This window comes from Oreochromis niloticus, linkage group LG17 (assembly GCF_001858045.2).
Source record: "Oreochromis niloticus isolate F11D_XX linkage group LG17, O_niloticus_UMD_NMBU, whole genome shotgun sequence".
NCBI classification, from domain to species: Eukaryota; Metazoa; Chordata; class Actinopteri; order Cichliformes; family Cichlidae; genus Oreochromis; species Oreochromis niloticus.
Window position 1 is genome coordinate 12,851,518 of NC_031981.2, and position 20,961 is coordinate 12,872,478.

The following is a 20,961-nucleotide window of genomic DNA, read 5'->3' on the forward strand; positions in this document are numbered from 1 at the left end:
AACTTTGAGATATCGGCTTCTTCAGTCTCATTTTCTGCCAGCGTTTGAAAGTCGACTTTCCTGGCAAGACATGAAAACTGTTTGAGTTTCACTTATCACACGGGGCGATAAGTCTGTAACTGACAGACTGGGTTGAGTTGTCATTCCAGGCAAGTGTTAGTGAAAATTATGCTCATACATAATGCATATTGTACAAAGCAGACAGAACAATGACAAACACCAAGTCATTGATTTACTTGTTTGCTCCAGATTTGAATATAATTGGGTGCCCAGACATGGTTTTATTAACAGTTTGATAGGATGGATTTCGATATACACGCTGTTTCAGCAGCTCGAACTTTCTCATGTTACAGAGTGATTAAAATCCTTCCAGTTGCTTTGTGTGTTTGTGTACTTGGATGTCCATCTGACCATCTGATAGCAGAGCACCAGTGCATTTTTTTTCCTTCATGGCACTAATCTTCTTGTTTACATCTGAGTGTGTTTTCTCAACCTCCAGTGACCACTGGTGTGTGTTTATGTCTCAGCATGTGTGTGAGTGACTGTGTTTTGTGCGTGTCATGGGGGGTCAACCGATTGGTAGCCTTTTGAGCGAGCAGCATCCCGAATAGAAATAAAACAGAAGCATGTTTTCGTTTGGTATGTGCCCGATTGGCGCATTAGAGTGAGTGTTTACAGGGTTTGGATTTCACTTAACTCAGTGTGTGGAGCATTTGCGTGTTTCACAAAATAATATAATCACACACATTTACAGTAAACAGAGTCTAAATGTTTAGGACGGCTGTGGACTCATTTTTATGGTCAGTTTAGAGGCTGTAGTCTGTGATGCACTATTAAATGCATTTGCATTTAATAGTGCATCACAGATTATCAAATGCACTTAACAGTGTAAGCAAAAGAGGCTCCATTTATTCTAAAACATGGCAACCCTTTGAAGGAAATGTTTTGTTTTGTGCATCAGTGAGACAGCCCGTTGCGTTATACAGTCAAATTGCAAATTTGATATCATTATGTTTGAAAATGTAGCGTAAAGTATTTTTAATGGGCTTGTGAATGTGAGGAAACATAATCAAATAACAGAGTATCAATCAAATCCACATCGGCACCCTCTTTAAAAACCACTGGATAGTTTGGCACAGAGCTGTCAAACATAAGGCCCAGGGGTGAAAATCAACCCACCAATTAGTCTAGTCTGGCCCACTGAACATCTGATGAAAATACAGTTTACACAATAAGTTTATAAATAAGTCTCAAATTTAAAGTTTTAGAGCTTTTCCTGCTGATAACCTCTCACCAAAGTAAGCTCATAATAGATAAATCATGAAAAAAAAATGTTCACAGTAATAAAGAAAGAAAGAAAAAGAGATTATACAATGACAGGACAGTCTGTGCAATGAGCTAACAGATTCTTTTTTGTCATGTCACACATTTATTCCTCACAATTAAAGCTTTAAGCAACATTTTCTTTCCATTTAGAAATTTTTAAAAAACAGACGTGTGAAATTGATTTTTTTTTTCTTCATATATTAAAATGTGTCAGGGATTAAATTTGTAGTTAAACTTGTTTATACCGTGGGCTGGACGTGTCCCGCAATATAAAATTTGTTTAATATCCCTGGATCGTCAATATTTAAGCCCAACCTAATATATTGTCGGATGTGAAAACAGAATCACTTTCACTAAAACCCATTTTCTTATACTTTTTGAAGAAAAAGTGCATGTGTTCACAAGCAGGTGGTACCAGGGTGCATGCTGTCACCTGTCTCATGAGTCAGTGATGAAGTGGCCCATCTGTTGATCCAGCCCAGGGGACAGAGGCATCACCTACACCTTACAGCCTGCAGACACACACACATACGCACACAAAGCTAAACCACATGTTGGAGGTTGACATGCACCTTACCCCTCTCTGTCAGTCTGCATCTGTTCTTTCCTATTTCTCTTTTCATTTTCCTCTTTTCTTGTGTTTGCCATCTGTTTTTTCTGAAGCCTTTTACTACGTCACTCAAACTGACAGCACGTGACAGCCCACGACCCCTCTCGTACCACACCTTTGCTGCTGCGCTTGAAAAAAGCTTGCTGCCTTTGTCTTGCAATCTGCAACCTGACACCTTTACACAAGATGTTCACCATCCCGAGTCATTCATTGTCAGTCGTATATCTTTCTTAACACAATTCTGCCAGTAGTATAAGATCATTCTCCTAATGCCTTTTCATATAGTGACAATATCTTTGTAGGGGAAAAAATGCCAAGGTACACTCTCACTGTTCTGCTGTTTTGAAGGAATAACACTTTTAACTTAAAGTTTTTATTTGCAAAGAGGCACAGTGTGTTATTTCCATGACATCTCACTCCAGCAGCATCTACCACATATTTATCAGTAATTAATCCAGTTTTCTCGTGGGCATCATGAACTCTCAGCTGCCTTGCCATTTTCTTTAGTTTGCCTTTTCAGCTAATTAAACACATTTTTGCTAAGACTGTTCTTGTAGAAAAGATGAACACCCAAATTATTTCTTTTAACAAATGCCAGACAGAAGCACTCTAACCAAAATAGCCACTTTCTAATGGTAGTGGCTTATAAACAAGCCTACTATTCCATCCAATTACTCAATCACGTACTAAATTGCATCGCTTACACTGGACTGCTATCGATCTCTTCTTATTAACAGACATGTGCAAATTAAGCGGTGGAAAAAAAATCCACTTTTCTTTTTCTTTTTTGGGGGGGGGCTAAAATTACAAAGCAAAGGTCACTAGACAAAACTGTAGAACACCTGCTGACACATCACATCTATCTTATTCTTTTCATAATTTGCTTTGTGTTTTCTTGAAAATGAAAAGTTCAAAAAGAAAAAAAGGTGCTTTGTGCTGGGACAAGATGTAACATTATCTTGTCTGAGAAGTTTGGCTTGTGTTGTTTTTATTAAAAATTAAATTTTCTTCATAGCATTTTAATATCGCTCAAAGCAAGTCATTTAAAAAAAAGAAGTGTTTTGTTATCCGAATGTAAGCTGAGGTGCAAATGCAAACATTGTTGCCCTCAAGTGCTTCAGAAATGTCTGTTCTACACACAGTGGATGAGAGCGGGTCACTGAAAGGCACTCATTAATTTTGTATCGTCTCTTCACGAGTGTCAGTGCAATTCCTCTTCTATAGTAGTCTCTCTCTGCGTTTTTCCCTTTCCTCCTGTATCAGCTGTCTCTCTCTCTCTCTCTGTCTCTCTTATCTCCCTCACTCTCTTACTTTCTGACACACACTGACTCGCTCTTCCTCTCTCCCCCTCTGTCACTGTTGCCCCGAGCTTCCCTGCAGCGCCTGTGACAAGTTGGCCAGGGGGAGAGCGGGGACAAAAAAGGCCCTTAGTTTTGTGCCTAGAACAAGCTTCCCTGCCCACACTTGATCATACACACGCGCACGCACTCACACACACACACACACCACACACGCACATAACCCAAGGGCGGCTAGTTCGAAGGGGGTTGCCATGGAGACAAGACCAGGGCGAGAAAGAAGGGTAAGCGAAGAGATGGATGTTGTAGGGGAGGGATGGATGATAGCCAGGGACTGATTTTTGCTTCTAAGTGTCTTCTTGCCTTTGAAGATGCGGCTCCTTTTTTATTTATTTATTTTCTTCCCCCCCCCACCCCGATTGCTGGAGGACGTGAGGTCAGGATTGATCTGCAGCTGTTCCACCTCCTTCTCTACCATATGTTCAAACAAATGCTGGCCTTTCACATTTGAGAAGGTTAGGAATTAGAAGAGGTAACTACCTGAGGAATAAGAAGAAAGGAGAAGGCGACTGATGATCTAGATGAGGAGAAGGTTCAATAGGAGTCTAACCTTAGATGCTTCAGACAGACTAAAGCCTCTTCCGCTGGTTGAGTAGATAACTGTCATTTGAATAACTGACATGAATGAGGTGGTGTTATTATTCCCCAGGAGGGTTTCCCCCCCATTTACCAGTGTTTGTTTCCAACAGAATGATGTTAGAGTTTGGCTGGTGCACATCTACACTGCTTCCATCAGCCTCTAGATTGCATTTGTGAGCCTTCAGTTATAACCTACTTAATTATCTCTTTCATTTTTTTTTTTTTAACTTTCTCCCTCTCCTCTTATTCATTTCTTCTATTATCAACTCAATTTTCATTTTTTCACTCTTTAATCCAACATCCATTTCTATCCAATTGTCTCCATCTTGCACCGCCTTCCATTCCTTCCTCATCTTTTCTTAAAATCCCCTCACTTCTTCAGGAGGATGCCCGTGCTGATGTGGTGGACTGCGTGGTGCGAGACATCCAGAACACCCAGTGCCTGTTGAATGTGGAGTACTCGGGTGCCACCTGCCCACACGTCACAATACAGTTTGGGGACACCAAGGAGGACGTGGGCCTCGGCTTGGTCAAAGAGGGCTTAGTCATGGTGGATGTCCGCAAGGAGAAGCATCTGCAGAAGATGGTAAGTGAGGAGAGGAGATGTGATGCTGGTGATGCAAGCTCTCATTGTTAGATAAAAAAAACCAGAAACAAATTCCTTGTTGTTTCTGTTGTTTCCATGCTGCTTCTCTCCCTTAGTGAATTGGCTGCTGTTATGTTTAGGCAACCAGTCCTATTCTCAGTCTAAGTTAATTAGTCTGGTCTCAACAGGGCCATAGATGTGGTAGTCGTGTAATTACATAGCTGATATTTATAGGTATCGTTAAGATTTATGGTACTGCTGCTTTTATCAGTTCCACTACTATAATGATTGGGTTGGGTTTGTGGTTTGTTTTTAGATTTTTTTTTCTTCTTGTGGAAAAAAACCCATTAATGATGTGTTAAACAGAGAGAACCTGAAAGAGCTTTGTTTGAAATCAAAAAGTTAAATCCGCCTCTGTTTGTGTGCAGTGAGCTGACGTGCTGAATGATACTCTGACCTTTTCACATTTGAATTTCTGAATATACTTCTAGCCAAATAATCAGCTGGCTAATGGTTCCTTTTAATTTTAGTTACCCATATTCAATGAGGTAGGCAGTTGAAAACTGCGTTTATCCACCTGGATGTAATTCACTAGGTGTTTCAACAGACTGCTTGTTTTGCCAGCAAAGTTTAAATGTTTGTTTCTCCCTGCTGTAAAGTCCTGCAGCATGTGAAACTGAAAGCCGCCTTCACCTCTCTTCAGAAAGCTAGAACCGTTCAAGATTGGGAATAGCAAAAACGCATCATCATTTCTCCATGGCTGACAGCTGAACCACTTTTCAATAATACAGTCTTAAATAATTTAGCCCCTGTGCCTGTTTAAAACTAGTCTTTGCTGCCCATCTTTAATTGTTTCAGTGCAGTTTAATTTTGCAAACAGCGGCCGACAGTTATTCATAGTTTGTGGTTTGGGTGAGATGTGAATTGGGTGTTTTTGTTTAAGATGAATTAACAGTTATGGACTGCCTCCCAGAAAACAAGTCAGCGAGAGAAATATGATGTCACTGAATTTGGATCTCAGCACTGTTCACTGTTGACAATAGTGCAAGTTTGTTGGACTGCAGTTTTAGATACACAGTGAATGTTTGGCGTTCTCACTGGCGAATGACCCGATTGCATATTATTTCACATTACGAGGTCTTTTGCTTCCTAGCAGTTAAGTAATTACCACGTTTTGGTGCTAGTTTGTCATGGAGAATTTCTCGATACATGAAAGCTAGTACTACACTGAAAGGCTGCAGATTTTCTAAATGTGAACACTGTGGCACAAAAGACTTAATGCTTATCTCATCTCACTTGTCAAACGCAAGTCTCACAATACACATTTAAACACCTACACTTTGCCTCAGACGGTGGCCATTTTGTCAAACCACGAAGCATCACTCATGTGCTTTTCTCTCATTATGCTAATTCTCCTCGCAGACTCAAAGCCACTCTGTACATGAAAGATAAAGAAAAATGGAGGATATTTATTCCTGCTGCAATTACTCCTTCTGCACAAGCGCAATATTAGTCACTCTTATTTATTTAAAAATTAAAGCTCACAAAGGAACAGAGTAATGTGTCCACCAGAGTGTAATCGCTCATAAATATAATCAGAATCTATATTAATCTAAATTAGAAGCTACTGGGAAGAACAGACTTGTCAACGCAGTGTTTCAAACAATTTATTTACTCTCCCATCCCGCCTTAGTCAATAAAGCACTGTGCATCGTTGTGAGAGTGTTTTGAACTCTGACCTCCCAAGAATAGCCAGCAGCCATAATGCAGTCTCTGGTTAATGGTCCCTTTAGACAAAGGATGGTGATTAAAACCTCCCAGCAGTTCAACTAATAGGCTTATAGACTCCACAGATTTAGGTTTTGTTGGATCAAACAGTTCCTCTTTAGTATGCAACAGCTGTGCCTCCACATGCATTTGCCTCTTCTGTGCTGGCTTCAGACAAATATTTTGATCTGGAGAAAGCCTAACAAGCAGCAGTGTTGCCAAAGTGCTTACAAGTGTGTGTTAAGTAAAGCTCTACAGCTTTCTTGTTGATAATTCCACCCATCAAGTCTGCTTCCAAGCTCAAAGCCGTCTTCCACATTTCTTTCTTCGTGAAAACAAACTCGAGTAGGATCAGATGACCTCTGAAACATCTAAACGTGGTGATTGTGCGTCTGATTCACAGTATATGTGGGCTTATTTGCTAGACTTCTGTTTGCATAGATAGAAGTTTGGTAGTCAGTGTTATTATCATATTATGGCATTTCCTAAACTATTGCTGTTCTGCTCTTTATAGCATTATTAGAAATGATGAGCATCTATGGATTTGTTGGGTGACAGAAAATCAAGAATTGACTAAGTGTCTTTGGTTCACCATTCGTTTTGTTGTTTTTAGCCAAAAAGATTAATGTGTTAAGTAACCAAATATTGTGGAAATGAATTGATAATTAAAATATGGATGAGTTTTAGCCTGAAAATGAACCATTAGTTTTCATAGTTTTAATCACAAATCAAAGCTGTGTACTGTTCCCATTTCCCTCTTTCTTGTAGGCTGCTCAGGATGAATGTGTTCACCTTACTTTACATTTTGCTGTAGTGAACTTGGAGTGTTGATGGAGAGTAATTTGTGTGCAAGGTGCATTCTGGCTGAGAGATTCATGAGCCCAACTGTGCCTGCTGCTAGCACGACAACAGAAAACGTTATCTTGAAGGTGCAATAGAGCCAAAAAAATGTTCTAAAGTACAACTTCTTGGTGACCTCTGGATCATTCTTCCCCTATATAGAAATTCTCCCAAAGCTCAGTAGTGTAGTATCCAAGCATTCTTGCTTTGCACCCTGTGCTCTTTTACTCCTCCCTTCTGCCTTTTCATGCATCTAGACTATCAGCCTCCTTGTAAAATTGACTTTCGTCCTTTTTATCTGTTCCATTTTGTCTCTGTTCTTTAGTCATTATCCATGCCTGGGCATTGGAACACGGTCATTGTAATCTGTACTCTAGTGCTAAGGCATTACGTAACAGATGGGCTGTAATGTTCACTGGCACTTCAGCAACCATTAATAGTCAGTCATAAGTGCACTGAAGGTTAACACCAGTCTTTGAGGATGGCAATGTCCCAATAGAGCAAAAGCAGGAAGGAAAATTCATCCATTTGGGTCTTTATTTCTTTTTTTCAATGCCTCTCTGCCTTAAGCCCTTCTTTAGTAGATGCTCACTATGCACGCCATATGGACAGCTATCACATCTGCTATATAGTAGTGTCATGAAAAGGTATAAACATTGTGAAAGTGTAGGTGAAATGATGATCATATACCAGCTGCTTCATCTTAAATCTCTGGTTCCACTTTAAAGGAAGGCAAGAAAGAGGAAATGGGAAAATCAGATGGAAGATACTGAGCCTAATTATGATCAAAAGAAAGTTCTTAATAAAGAACTTACCCGCTGATGTCCTTGGAAAATAAAGCATCAAGTCATATAATATGAAAATGATCCAAAGAGACAGACTAACCTGAATCAGAACAGCCGTAAATATTTTAAACTGTTAATAACCACTATTCACCCTCATAAACATATTGCATGTGCGTAACCAAGAGGATTTTAATCTCATAGTATAATCTGTCATATGCATATGGCATATCATGTGTAGTCCATCTGCTCATGTGTTTTTATTAAGCTTTTATATTTAGATTATCTGTGTAGCTGTCTGTTCTTGGACTCATCACTGTTCTGACATTTTAAATTCAGCTATAGAGCTCGACAATGTGCACGCTTCTGTAGTAATAAAGGGGTGTTTGTGTACTGCTGTGCTCTGACTGTTAGGTACATTTGGCCACAGTTCGTAGAAGAAGCCAGCTGTACATGTTTTCATCAAATTAGTATCATAAATGAGCAGTAAAGCTGAACAGCCACGTTATGGTTGCCTTTGGTAGCAATATTTAGAGCGATGTGTTATTTGGTCTGATTGCCCCTGTTAGCAACTGCTGTCATTGAGATGAAGAAAATTTGTATCTCTTTACTTCAGTGTAAAATGGAGCAATTGTGTCATTTTCTCTGACAGTAAAAGTGTAGAGGGAAAAAGGCATCGGGATGCACGAGAAAACAATTTTCCATCCAGTTATAAATGCTTAAAAAATGACTGTGCTGTTAACTTTGGCAAACAAGAGATAATGAATGTTTGCCAAATGTCCTGTTGGATTGTTCTGTATACAAAGAAAGTGACTTTTTAAAAAAACACACATTTAGATCCTCTCTCATGTGCTAACCTGAGACTTGAACACAGACTTCAAGGCACATGAGATATACTTAGCCAGCCTTAAATTGTCCTGGCACCATCAACTATCCACTCGCAGAAGGGCAGCTTTCCACACTGGTGCCCACTTAACAGACTTCTGTTTCTTTTTTCACCCTTTTTATTGTCTTTCTCAACTCACTGTTCACCTTATCTTTTTAGTTTTTCCCACTTCATCCCTTCTTTCTTGTTCCACACCTACGCAGTCCATTCCTCTGAATTCTTGTATATACCACTGCCTCATTTCTGATTGTCATATTTCTCCCCATGTGTTCTGTTTTCAGCTTTTAGTATATTTATGTTATCCTGGGCTTGAGCCATGTCATTTAGATGTCAATGGCGAGGTGCCTCATTTGGTTTTTGCTCGTGCTGATTTGCATTTCGTCTTTCAGTGCTGTGTCATGATGAGCAATAATCCCCGGGAATTATAGTGGAGAAGAGCTCAGATCAAACCTGCTGGTGGCCTCATAATGAGCTGTGATTTAAAATGCAGTTATGTGCAATTATTTGCAACTTACCTCAGATGTTTCTGCCCTTCAAACCCACACAAGGTTGATAATAATGCCCACAAGTTGCATGACAGATATATTATTTTCTTTCTACCTGATTGGGCACACAAGTAATAAGTGCCTGGAGCGGATATTTTTAGCTACTGCACAGAACTTCACACTCGCACTTAATATTTCTTTATCCAAGTTGTAATGAGCCTGTCATGGCAGCTCAAGTGGAAGATGTCTGTGTGGTTAGGAGCGCTGTCGTTTGTGCTCTGCTGCTTTTCACCAGTGTTTTCTGTCAGCAGCCGCCAACAAATATGACTGATTCAAACTGTGGCGGGCCACGGTGCTGTCTCGCTCGGTCACCTCATCTAACCGAAGTCGGTGCTGGCCCCCAAAGTTCATTAGCGTTACAAGCTAATAATCTCCAGTTTACTAATTACAACTCAATTACAAATACGGAAGCGTCTCCCTTCACCACCATAATTATTATCAATCACCAACAGCCAAGCTGGACTATCGACTTCGCTTCCACCTTGTTCCCCACAGAAAGGATTAAGATACCTTAACCTAATGTATATAAAGATGGAGAGAAGATCTTTATCTAAATGTTTTCGTGAGTGTGTCGGCAGAAGGTGGACTGCGGGGGAAACAGCTGTGAGGTGGCCTATTCAAAGTGAAAGCTATAATTACCAGGAACCCCTCAGGAAATATGGTTTTATTTTTTGCCTTTTATCTTCTTGCTCTGTATTCTTGCCGTATTCACACTGATGCTTTGCTTTTACCGTATGAATTTTGAGCAGCTGACTTTAAAGTTGTGAAAAGCTTTGATGGCCCAGAAGAGACGCCTGTAAGCGGTAGCTCACATGATGTGAGGTTTGTTTATTCAGACTTTTTTTTTTCCCTTTTCCTTACACAAAGGGCCTCTTGGGTAGTGTAGTTTTCTTACAACTTGCTATAGTCCCCAGTATTAGCTAGTAGGACAGAATAATTGTGTTAATGGAGTTTGAAAATGTAGATAAAGAGGGAGCTGAATGGGGGGAAATCAGGAAAGAGGATCACACGTGCAGAGGGCTGCCTCCGGGGATCGCCTCTTCCATTTATCAAATCACGATTGCCCCTTTACTCTCCAGTCAAGGGTCTCATGTGGTGAGGACCTCTGCTGCCATGCTGTTAAGGCACTGCTTTGGACATTGAAGATATGCCTCCTGGGAGTGTTGTTGCCTCTATAGAGTAGGTTCTTTGTAACAAATTGAGGCCTGGTGGGCAAACCACGATTCATGTAACACTGTTCCCCAAGAGTAGGAGTCACCTGTGTAGCTGTCCCTCATGTATTTGACATGGAGGAAAGGAGGAAAACGATAGTAAAACACACAAGTGCAAACCTGGGAGATGAATACCAAAGATAAATAGTAATGTAGTAAAATTTGTAATTGTGAAATCGTAATAAAAATGCCAATAAGATTAAAAGAAGAAAAACAAAAAATAGCAGGTTGGAGTTTGTGTGGCCGAGGACAGAAAGTAGGTACCCTACAGTGTATCAGATTTCCGCCGCCTCCGCCCCCAACCCAAAAAGTCTTCACCGTGTCATTTATAAATGGCTTTTAGCCATATCCAGACCACCAGTTGACTGATTTTTCAGGTTGCTGCCCTCGCTTTTCAACCCCCAACGCCTGTCACAGCCCATCAAGAGCCTCTTCATCCCCCAAAAACCCACAGGGCACACATAAACACCCCCCCACTGAGTGTCACGGGTGTGTTACAGCATAACCGCTCTCCACCAATGGCTCAATACCTAATTTACAAGTAGAGTTAGAGATGGGGCCTTTTAATGGACATTTTCTGCTCCCTGTTATTGACTGCATACACACTCGCATGCACTTTCCTCCCCTGCTGGCATTGCTCTGAGGGTCTTTTTTTTTTTTTTTGGACATGTCCTAACTGACACGCGCCACTTCACAGATGCCATTCCTTCTGCAGATGTGTATATACACACACACACACACACACACACACACACACACTGTTACACACCATCCTCCCGCCTAAGACCCTGGGGTGAGTACAGGAGGGGAGCAGAGGCACCGGGCTGTTTTAATTTATACTGTTTTGTGATATCTGACCTTGCTGGGAAAAATAAAATGATATTGGAGAAGAGCAAAATGTTCTTACACAACTTTTATGAGAGTACATTTGCAGGTTAGGGTGAGATGCAGTGGTGTTATTGCATATTTACGAGAGCAGTTCCTTCCAGAACATCTGGGAGAGCACTAGAGACTGTTTGCATTTGCATTTGTTGTATGTGCTTGGTGTACACGAATGTGTCCTCTTTAACTCCATGAACCCACGCTGGTGGGCTTGTCATGCCACGTTCCCAACAAAGCATCTGATCTCATCCGACAGCCATGCTGGGGGGACCAGCATGTAACAGGACGTAGTCTTAGTTTGCAGCAGACAGGGGCAATGACACTCATGCACTCAATGTGCTTTGGCTTTTTTGGGGGGTTTGGGAAAGAGCAAAATCACACCGATGCAAAGGAAAGCAGTGTGCTGTGATTTCTAACACGAGATAAAACGATGGGTCATCGCAAAATGGAGTTTTGCTAATTTCATTTTATCTCGATTATCAGGTTTTAATAACTGTTTCAGGCCAACAAGGCCAGTCTGGTAACTCATTATTTGGCACTGTTGCCTCATAGCATGAGGGACCTTAGTTAAATACCCAGCTGGGGCCCTACTATGTCTACTTCAGGAGCTTCAATTTCTCCTGCTTGGTTAATGCCAGAGCATTCACGGAAAAGACAGAATCTGAATCTGAACAGTTTCACTTTGTGGTCAAAATAAACGAATAAGCCAACAAGAATAGTTCATTGTAAGTGTTTGATCAATTGTGCAGCCCTAGTAGAAAGTAAAGAAAGGATTAGGAGAAATAAAAGCCACACAAAAAAACTATAATTGCCAGACATTGTAGATCTACTTTGTTTTACATCCATTTAAAAAAAAAAATCTGATTCAGTGTCAGTCTTTCTATCTTGTCTTTAATAAGCACCACTGCATTCCTTCAGTCCTGACACATGACAAACCTTCAAGGAGTCCCTCCCTTGTTAGCTATGCATGGGCATGTTGATTGAAAGATGTCTCGTAGGACAGTCCATTGCTTAACAGAGTATTCTCAACTGGAAACACCCTGAGCTGCGGACATGAAAGCTATTATTTTCTGGAAGAAGCTCTGACGACGATCCGTCTGCTGCAGAGTTTTTTGTTTTCAGTGTAGTCAAAAGGAGGCTGAGATGGCAGGCAGGCGGGGGGGACATGAAACAAGACGTAATAAGGATTGATAGAGTGGGATGAAAAAAAACAAGAGCAAAGCAGCAACAAAGAAACAGTGACAAAAGGCTGTTAGTGGCAGTTTTTATGTTGGAGTTTGACGACATGTGTCTGAGAGGCTGTGCGCCTGATCATCATTGCTGCTAATGAGAAAAGTGCAACATGCACAGAGGACACGCCTCATTGTTCCCTTTCCACTCGGGTGTTTTTTAAGTCCTCTGACATCCCATATCGTCAGCGAGGACCGCGTGAACACACCCGGCACCGAAACGTCGATTAGTCACTTGTTTTTCATACACACGCCATCCAAAAATCTGGCTAAATCTGGTTTTACTTGAGCATTTTCACGTGCTGTGAAATTCAAAGAAGACGCAGCTCACCTACGCACCAGACGTGCACAACCTGTCACAAAAGTGCCGCGTTAGCTCTCACTCCGATCCACCACTTTCACACCGCGCTTAGCAGAACACCACCTGGGCATGGCATGCTGGCCAGTGCGGGGAAATGCATGGTCTCCCTCCCTCACTGCCTCTCTCACTCTTGCAGATTCACAGCCAGTCAGATACACAGACTAGTGCCAAACCGCCAGACCGACACCACCTGTCGTTCATCTTACGGGAAGCATCACACTTACACAAAGTCTCCCACCAAGTCTTGCGTGAGAAAGTTACCTGCATACATTAACGCTGAGTCAAAAGTATTTTCAGATCCTTCCCCTTTGGTGCGAATGCGAGTATCAGATAGACGTTTTTAGTCTCAGTCTTTTACAGTAGAACTTTTTTTGTTAGTTGTTTTGTTGCAAGTAATTGCAAAGAATTAAATCACATGCATTCAGGAGCACTCCCACGTACGCTGCAGCCTCCTTAGCCAACAACATATTCTCTGGTGCCAGCATCCATAGCCACTGCTCACCGTTAATGGCATCTGTCTGGCATATGGGAGCTCTGTAGGGTCATCCAGACAAGCTCACTGTCGCCCGCAGACTTCTGCTACCTGAACTCTCTACAAACTCTGCATTTTCTTTTCTTTTCTTATTGGACTTCTTTACTTTACTTGCACATTATTTTACTTATTCTACCTCCCTGCCATCATTTCTAGATTTCCCTTCCTCCATCTATATGATGACACCCTTGTTTGCTATAAAGATAAATATTCCTTTTCTTTGCCTCTCCAGACGAGTTTTACATCACTTTGTGTCACAAATGAGCCATTGTGCCTCTCTACTGGAGCCAATAGAAAAGCTGTGAAAAGAAGGATCCGGGACAGGATACGTGCAGCCGTTCGAAATCCAAAGTCTGTCATCATCTGTGTTCAGCTGCACAGTGATTGGCTGTTGTGTTCAGTGAAGTGAGGGGAACAGTGAAAGATGAGGGTGAGCCAGGAAAGGCACCCTCCCGACCACAGTACAAAGAGGCCCACCATGATAATTTCAGTATGGCAGCATATCATCTGTGCATATTGTGCTGTAGTGCTCTTGACTTTGCATCTTTCACAGAATACTTAGCATTTGGATTCAGCCTCTCAGCTCTATGGAGTTTGGAAAAAGTGCAGATGGAATACATTTCCTCTAAAGTTGAGCTCTTTTTTGGGTTTGCCATTTTTCCTCACAAATGCAATTCTCTCTTTTGTGTTTATATATTGCCTAATCCACTTTGGCACGTATGAGACCCTCTTCCCCATCATGTTAGCTTCCCCTAGCTGTCCAAGTGTTGCACTGGGAAAGACTGCTGTGAGCACTGAGAGCTCTCCTCCAAAGCCCAAATGGCATCACTGGCCTTTTGTGTCTGTGAAATATCTTCGGCTGGGTCTTCCATATGGTGACATCTGCCCGATGGGACCAAGATGCCAAATCCCAATGTCTTCCAAAAACAAAAAAATCTCTCCTTTAGCTGGCTTTGACGGATGACTTGTGCAGCCACAGCACTTTCCTCAGCCGCACACTTACATGTGCACGCGCTCACACAGACAGACAGGTCTGTTATCTCGGCTGTGCCATATGCAGCGCAGCTATCAAATCAACCTATGTGCACAAGCTAGCTAAGCAATTAAACTCCAGAGCCTCATCCACACTCAACTGTTTTAACATCTGGCATCCTTGTTCTAGATGTGTATGTGCCAACCAGCTCTTCTGCTATTATAATCGCCTTCAAAACATGCCGCAAAACGGAATCTTTTATGTGTAAACACAATGACTTCTCTTTCAGTTGACTTTTGATTTCTTTGTGTTCTTTCATTAAAGTTGTTTTCTTTTTACTGTCATGGTTATGTCTGCCACTATGTCAGAAAAGACAGGAATGAACAAATTCATGCATGCATCGTACGGATTGTGCTTATTCGGTGGATGTGGAGCAACCTCTTATTTGTGTTTGTGTACCTCGTGCATAACTTTATCCAATATTGTAAATGGTGGAGGACATCTCGTTCCAAGGGTCTGTTGCTTGAGCTTTTCAAGGTCCAAACATCCACTTACACTGTACCCACCTAAGCAAACTGGCTCTCTATCTCCCTTTGCCCCCCCCCCCCCCCACCCCCTGCCCTATGACTCATCACTGGTTCATTCAATGAGGCTAAATGGCTGTTCTAGCAGAAGCAGTCAATATGCTCAACACTGCACATTGGTTTTCTCTTCTCTCCTCCAACTCCTGTGTAATCCTCTCCATACTCTCAATATGTGCATATTACCTTTGAGCAGATCTTTTTAAAGCAGCACTTCTATTGAGCAAATGGATAGGGTGGAAAGAGTTTATATATACAGTATGTGACAAAACTATCTGGGTACTTTAAAGTATTATTAAAGCTATAAACTAGTACACTTTGTTTTTATTTCATACTACTTTTATTTATCAGAGATTAGAAAGTTTAGATTTAAAGATTTTACCAAAAAATACACCCTGAGATGGCACGTGCTCAAGTTGCTAGCCTAGACTCTTTACCATAATGTCATAGCTTAATTCCACTTTTTAAGACATCGGGTTTTAGCATTTAAGTTCATTTGCAGACTTTGATAGTTCATCGTTGCATAGCCTTTGGTGAATAAACATCAGTTTGGCTGTATTTGTTAATTACAAGTTGATTCAATGTTATCTCTAGGCTCTAAGTTGAGATAACAAATAATTATGATTACTTGATGCCTTTTTTTGTTAAAGAAAAAAGCAGATCTGTATCTTCTGTTCCTTTTTATACTATTGTATGTTTCTAATTAGCTGAATTGATTTTGCGCTTCTGGTTGAGAAAAGGCTCGATTCAACTAAACCTGCCGGAGCCCATCGGAGAGTCAGTGAGTGAGGGGTAAAATCAGTAAAAGAGGCCGTCGTTACAAAGTGCCGTGCAGTGTTGTTTTCATAGTTGTAGCTGATTAATTGCACAGCACCTACAGTATCTGTTACGATGCTTTTTGTTTAACAAACAGTTGCTATAGTTAGCTATACAGTACTGGTCATAGCTGACTCATTCCCTGTTAGTTTTCACTGTTCCAGAACCTTACTGTAAAAACAAAACAAAAGAGTACTGATTTTGTACCAAAAGAGGAAAAAACACCAAAGCAGAACACCTTTAAGGTGTCCTTCAAATGCACTTGTTTAAAAAAAAAAAATCTTCTGCACACCATCGACGTGGTGGCCTGAGGCTGGAAGGCATGAGTATGAAACCCTCTTATCTTGAGTGACTTAGCATGAAGGGATGCCCCACCCATTGGTGGATTAACTCAGTTACAGAAAGCGTTGCGCTGTAACATGACGTCGGGAGCTCCGTGTGCTTCCTTTGCATGTTTGTGTGATCTGCATTGCCTGCAGTGGCATAACCACTTTGTGTCTGTGTGTTGTTTCGATCTTGTTGATCTTCAGAGAACATTGCGCTCCTTCCATCCAGTGCTGAAGGGGAGGGTGAGCGAGTACCCTTCTTTATAAAAAGTGAACTTTGTGCAAAAAAAACCTTGTAAATTTCCATGTATGCAGGTAAAAGAAATGTCTCAGGGGCAGAGCAGGTTGAAAGGATGCATTGATTCACCTTAATCCTTTAAAATCCTACGAGTGACGCAGGGATGTGATATGCTAATGACTTGTCTCCTTCTGCCTCAGGTGACAGAGTACCTGAACAGTCAAGAATCTGCCAAGAGTGCCAGGGTAAGTCACTTCATCCCAGCCACCATCTTATTGTCTGTCGTTTTCTATTTCTTTTTCCTTTTTTTCCGCTTTTCTGTCGCCGCCTCCTGTAGTTTGTCTGCCTCTCTGAGAAATCTACTGATGCCAAAACAAGAATACATTACAACACTAATTACTCTCCCTTGGAAACTATCAGAGAGAAAGTGTATCTTCTCCTCTCTGCTTTTTCTCTTTCTCAAGATGTCACACATTACATTGGCAGTCAGCATTGTCCCATATGGACTGCTGCCCACAGTCTGTGCAGGTCCGTTCTATGAAAATGGGGGGGTGGGGATTTGTGCAAAAGAGTGCAGTGGGGATAGTGAGGAAGGAATGAATAGGATTTAGGGTCTAGCACACTGGGCTCTCATGTTGGAATGAGTCGAGTCAGAGTTTTGACATAACAATCCGCCGCAAATGTATTTATTCTGTGACCAGTAAACTGTGCGGCCAGCCAAGTGAAACTGGCAGCAAAAGATTGGAAAGGAACCCAGGAAATTTAAAAACAATAAGTGCTTTCAGACCAGAGAGTTCTAGGGACTAGTTGGTGGGGGGTTACAATTTAATGTGTAGTGCTATCTTGCGCTATGTGTAGCACAGATGGACGGGGAGGGCTGCGAGAGTCCAGCTCTCCAGACACACTGTGAGTGCCATTGTTTACTTTCTCGTAATACTGTTTCAGTTTCTCAATTTTTCTCTATACATTGCTTCACTGTGTGTGGGGGTTCCTTAGGTAGTGAGTGGAAATGTGATTTTCACTTAGAGTGAACATCATATTGAACTTCCTCCTTCACATATAAAGCCTGGAGACTATTGATGGTTCATTTCTGTGTTTTGTTGTGTTGTGTTGGGTTTTTTCCCCTTACACAGCTGATGTTTAGACTTCATAACATGTCCAAATTGCCACACTTGTGTCTAGGTCAAGTACTATATACACTCAAAGGTTCCTTTTCTACTGAAGTTTCTACTTCCTCCATTCCAAAAGCATCTAAGTACTGATGATATCATAAATATGCACAAGAAACTAGAAAGTCATTGCCTTTTTTTTTGGCAATAATGAACTAAAACATATTCATCCTGCTGCTTTTAAAAGTCACCAGTGCAGTACATATGCCAACTTTCCGATTTAAGAGTGATGACCTGCCCTGTACCTTAATGCATATATATCAGCATATCAAAGATATATGTCATATATAAAAAGACGTGGTTTGACGATTATTTGGACAGTTTGCACAGGCAGAGACAACCTTCACTAATCTCTGAAGCGCACCGGGTCATTTTGTTCTATAAGCAGGCCTGAAATATTACAGAAAACACTCAGTTCAGAAAAGAGCTTCTATGTTTTTTCCTAGTAAGTTTTTTTTAAGGATTAAAGAGTTGAAACTACATTACCCAACTTCTTTAGGAAATCACTTGATCCTTTAAAACATAAATAAATAGAAGCCACTTTAACCTTGTCTCTTGTGACAAGGGGTCGTCCCAGCGGTTAGCGCCGCGCATTTTTCAACAGATGCCCTTCTTGACACAACCGCAAAGGGGATTAGTGTCTTCAGCTTGAATTGAACCATCAACCTTTCACTTGTCAAACACGGCTCTACGGGGCCTTTAAAAGAAAAATAAACTGATTTTTAGTAGCAGCCACATTGTGAACAATTGGACTCCCATTTATGGTTATGGTCTTTATGTTGAGTAGTAACAAAAAAAAGACATTATGTAAAAATAATAGAGGAGTAATAAAGGTCTGTTCAAATAAGTCCTGTTGACAAGGGCTGAAACCTGGAGACTTTGACAGCATCGTACAAAAAAGAAAAAGCCTTTCACAAGAGCCCCAGGAGCATGCAATAGACACTTGGATGTCGCTTTGTTTACTCTTGTAAAGCATGATGGCTCTACATTCTAAAAGAATCAGTCCCTCCTGTGCTGCTTTAGCTACCCGGCGGTTATACAGCATGTCCAGACAATGAGTCAGTCAGAGGTGGAATTGACTGTAATCACAATCGGAGTTACTGCCATGTTTTCAGGGTGTCAGGGAGGAGCAGAAAAAAAGGCAGCGGAGTGCGAAATGGGGAAATGGCTTCATTCATTTCATTCATCCTAATAACTACCGCTAATTAGCACAGTCGCTAATTAGGTATGAATCACAGCATTAACAGCTGAACGCGCATGCTTCTGAGAGCCATAAAAGAAGCATCCCAGACAGCAGACCTGCGCATATACACACAAACACCTCTCAGACCGGACGGCTTCTGTGGCTTTTAAAAAGGCAGTAACTAAGTGGGTGCTGTTCCAAAGTGCGCACACTCTTTGCCAACCACGTCGCGGTAAAGCCGACATTTAGGCAAACGGGATGGTTTATGGGGCAGTGCAGGATTGTCAGTGTAATGGAATAGGAGAAGTAATAGACTTGGTGGTGTTTGAGGCACTGCGAATCTCCTGGATACGCAGGTCCGATTAAATGGTGATGGAGATGATGATGATGATGATGATGCTGGCTCTTCGCACTGGTCTGTGAAAGCTCTCTCTCTCTCTCTCTCTCCGTGTTGCACTGTAGCTCTCTTTCCCCTTTATCTTCTTTTTCTTTTTTCTTGTCCATTTAACATGCAATGTGCTGGAGAGGTTATTGGAAGTTCCGTTCAAAGCAATGGGACATTTTCACCACATTGTGCAGTTATCTGTGTCAGTATGGTCAATGAGATCTGTCTCTGTCCTCCCATCAGCTCAACATTTGGCGCTACGGAGACTTCCGTGCCGACGATGCAGACGAGTTTGGTTACAGCCGTTAAAGAAAGGAAAGATAAAAGAAGATACACAAAAAAAGAGAACAGACCATCCATTAAACACCATTCCAAAGACCAACGTGGACAGCAAGTGATGCTTTGGACAGAAGACGAACTAAACAACAAGCTCGCGACTCACTCTTCCCTCATATTTAACATTTCAACCCTCCCATCTGGCTTTTCTTCTTCTCTTACATCTTCTCCTCCTGCTAGCCCCAGTAGCTCCATATAGAGCATGCTAGCAAAGCTATAAGAAAAAATAATTATCATGCAAGAATCACTTTCCTTTCGTCCTTTATTTTCCCTAATCGGCGGCTGCACTATTGCCGGTCCGTTATTTGCCACACGATCCTCTCAGCAGTACCTGTGTGAATGATAATAAGTGATGCCTATGTATGTGTTTCAGCCAGTCATCGACTTTGCTCTCTGACACTCTAGCCCAAGCCCTGCTTTCCTCTTTACTCGGAAGGGAACGTCTGTTTCGCAGGAAAAAGCTCAATTTTTTTTAATTTGTTTTTTAAGCAACGAATGCTTCCCTAGTGAATTTCTTGTAAATGTGAGGATATGTTGAAAGGTGTATATTGCTTTGTTTTAGAAAAGTGCTGTAGGTGGAGCCACACAGACTTGAAAAGAAAAAAACAATGAATTATTTTTGTCTTCAGTGTATATCTGTGTGATTATGACATTTGCAGATGTTTTTGTGGGGAGTGTTTCGTCGTTTATTCACTGTCACACTTTTATGACCAGTAAATATCGATGCCTTCACGTGGCATTTTATCATCTCTTCTTCTGTAAAGTTTACATTCTGATAATGGTAATGATCCTGTCTCTGGCAGTCTCTTCTCTTCCTGTCTCTGTATGCCATGGCAGATACAGTGTTTGAATTTGTTTCCATATAATGGACCTTTGCATTCTATTAAAAATCTGATGAATAAAAAATAAGCAAATTAAATGCGGGTTTTTGTTTTTTCTTCAAATAAAAATGAAAGAATGCGAAAAATGCAACCTGAAATAAAGTCCTTTAGACATAAAGCTCAGGATTTTAGTTTTTTTTATGAAACACTTGTGCCAAAATTTAAGAGCACTTCAATGCAGATAAAAGGTTTTGTTTCCTGTAAAACACCACAATCCAGCAAAGGTCTTTCACTAAAAGCTTGACAGTTTGGGTTATTTTTCTTTTCTTTTTTTAACCACAAAATTTGAAATTACCAACGCTAATTTGTCTAAGCTTGAGCTTGTTTAACCTTCACCTCCAAAATCTTTCAAATGTATCACTTCCAGTAGTCCTGCTGGGACTGCTGGAAAATCAACTGTTTTCACTTAAAAGTTTAAAGTTTATGTAAGTCATGCAGAAGCACAGCTACTGAATTTACATGAGTTGATTTTTAAAAAGTACAGGTTTGAAGTGTTTCCTGCCTGTTTAAAAAAAACAAAACATAATTCTCAAAAATAATTTTTAAAATAAAACCTTTTTGTGCACTGGATTTGATCCA

At 41.0% G+C, this 20,961-nt stretch overlaps 1 protein-coding gene across 1 annotated transcript in view; it reads left to right on the forward strand.

The window, feature by feature from the left end:
* The window catches only part of snd1 (staphylococcal nuclease and tudor domain containing 1), a 182,258-nt gene extending 161,838 nt beyond the window's left edge, over nucleotides 1-20,420 (forward strand). The window contains exons 22-24 of the mRNA XM_003444948.5: nucleotides 4,256-4,459; nucleotides 16,629-16,673; nucleotides 19,409-20,420. Coding sequence (XP_003444996.1) covers nucleotides 4,256-4,459; nucleotides 16,629-16,673; nucleotides 19,409-19,474 — 315 coding nt within the window. The 3' untranslated portion in view covers nucleotides 19,475-20,420. The remainder of the gene's footprint in view (nucleotides 1-4,255; nucleotides 4,460-16,628; nucleotides 16,674-19,408) is intronic.
* Nucleotides 20,421-20,961: the final 541 nt, after the last annotated feature.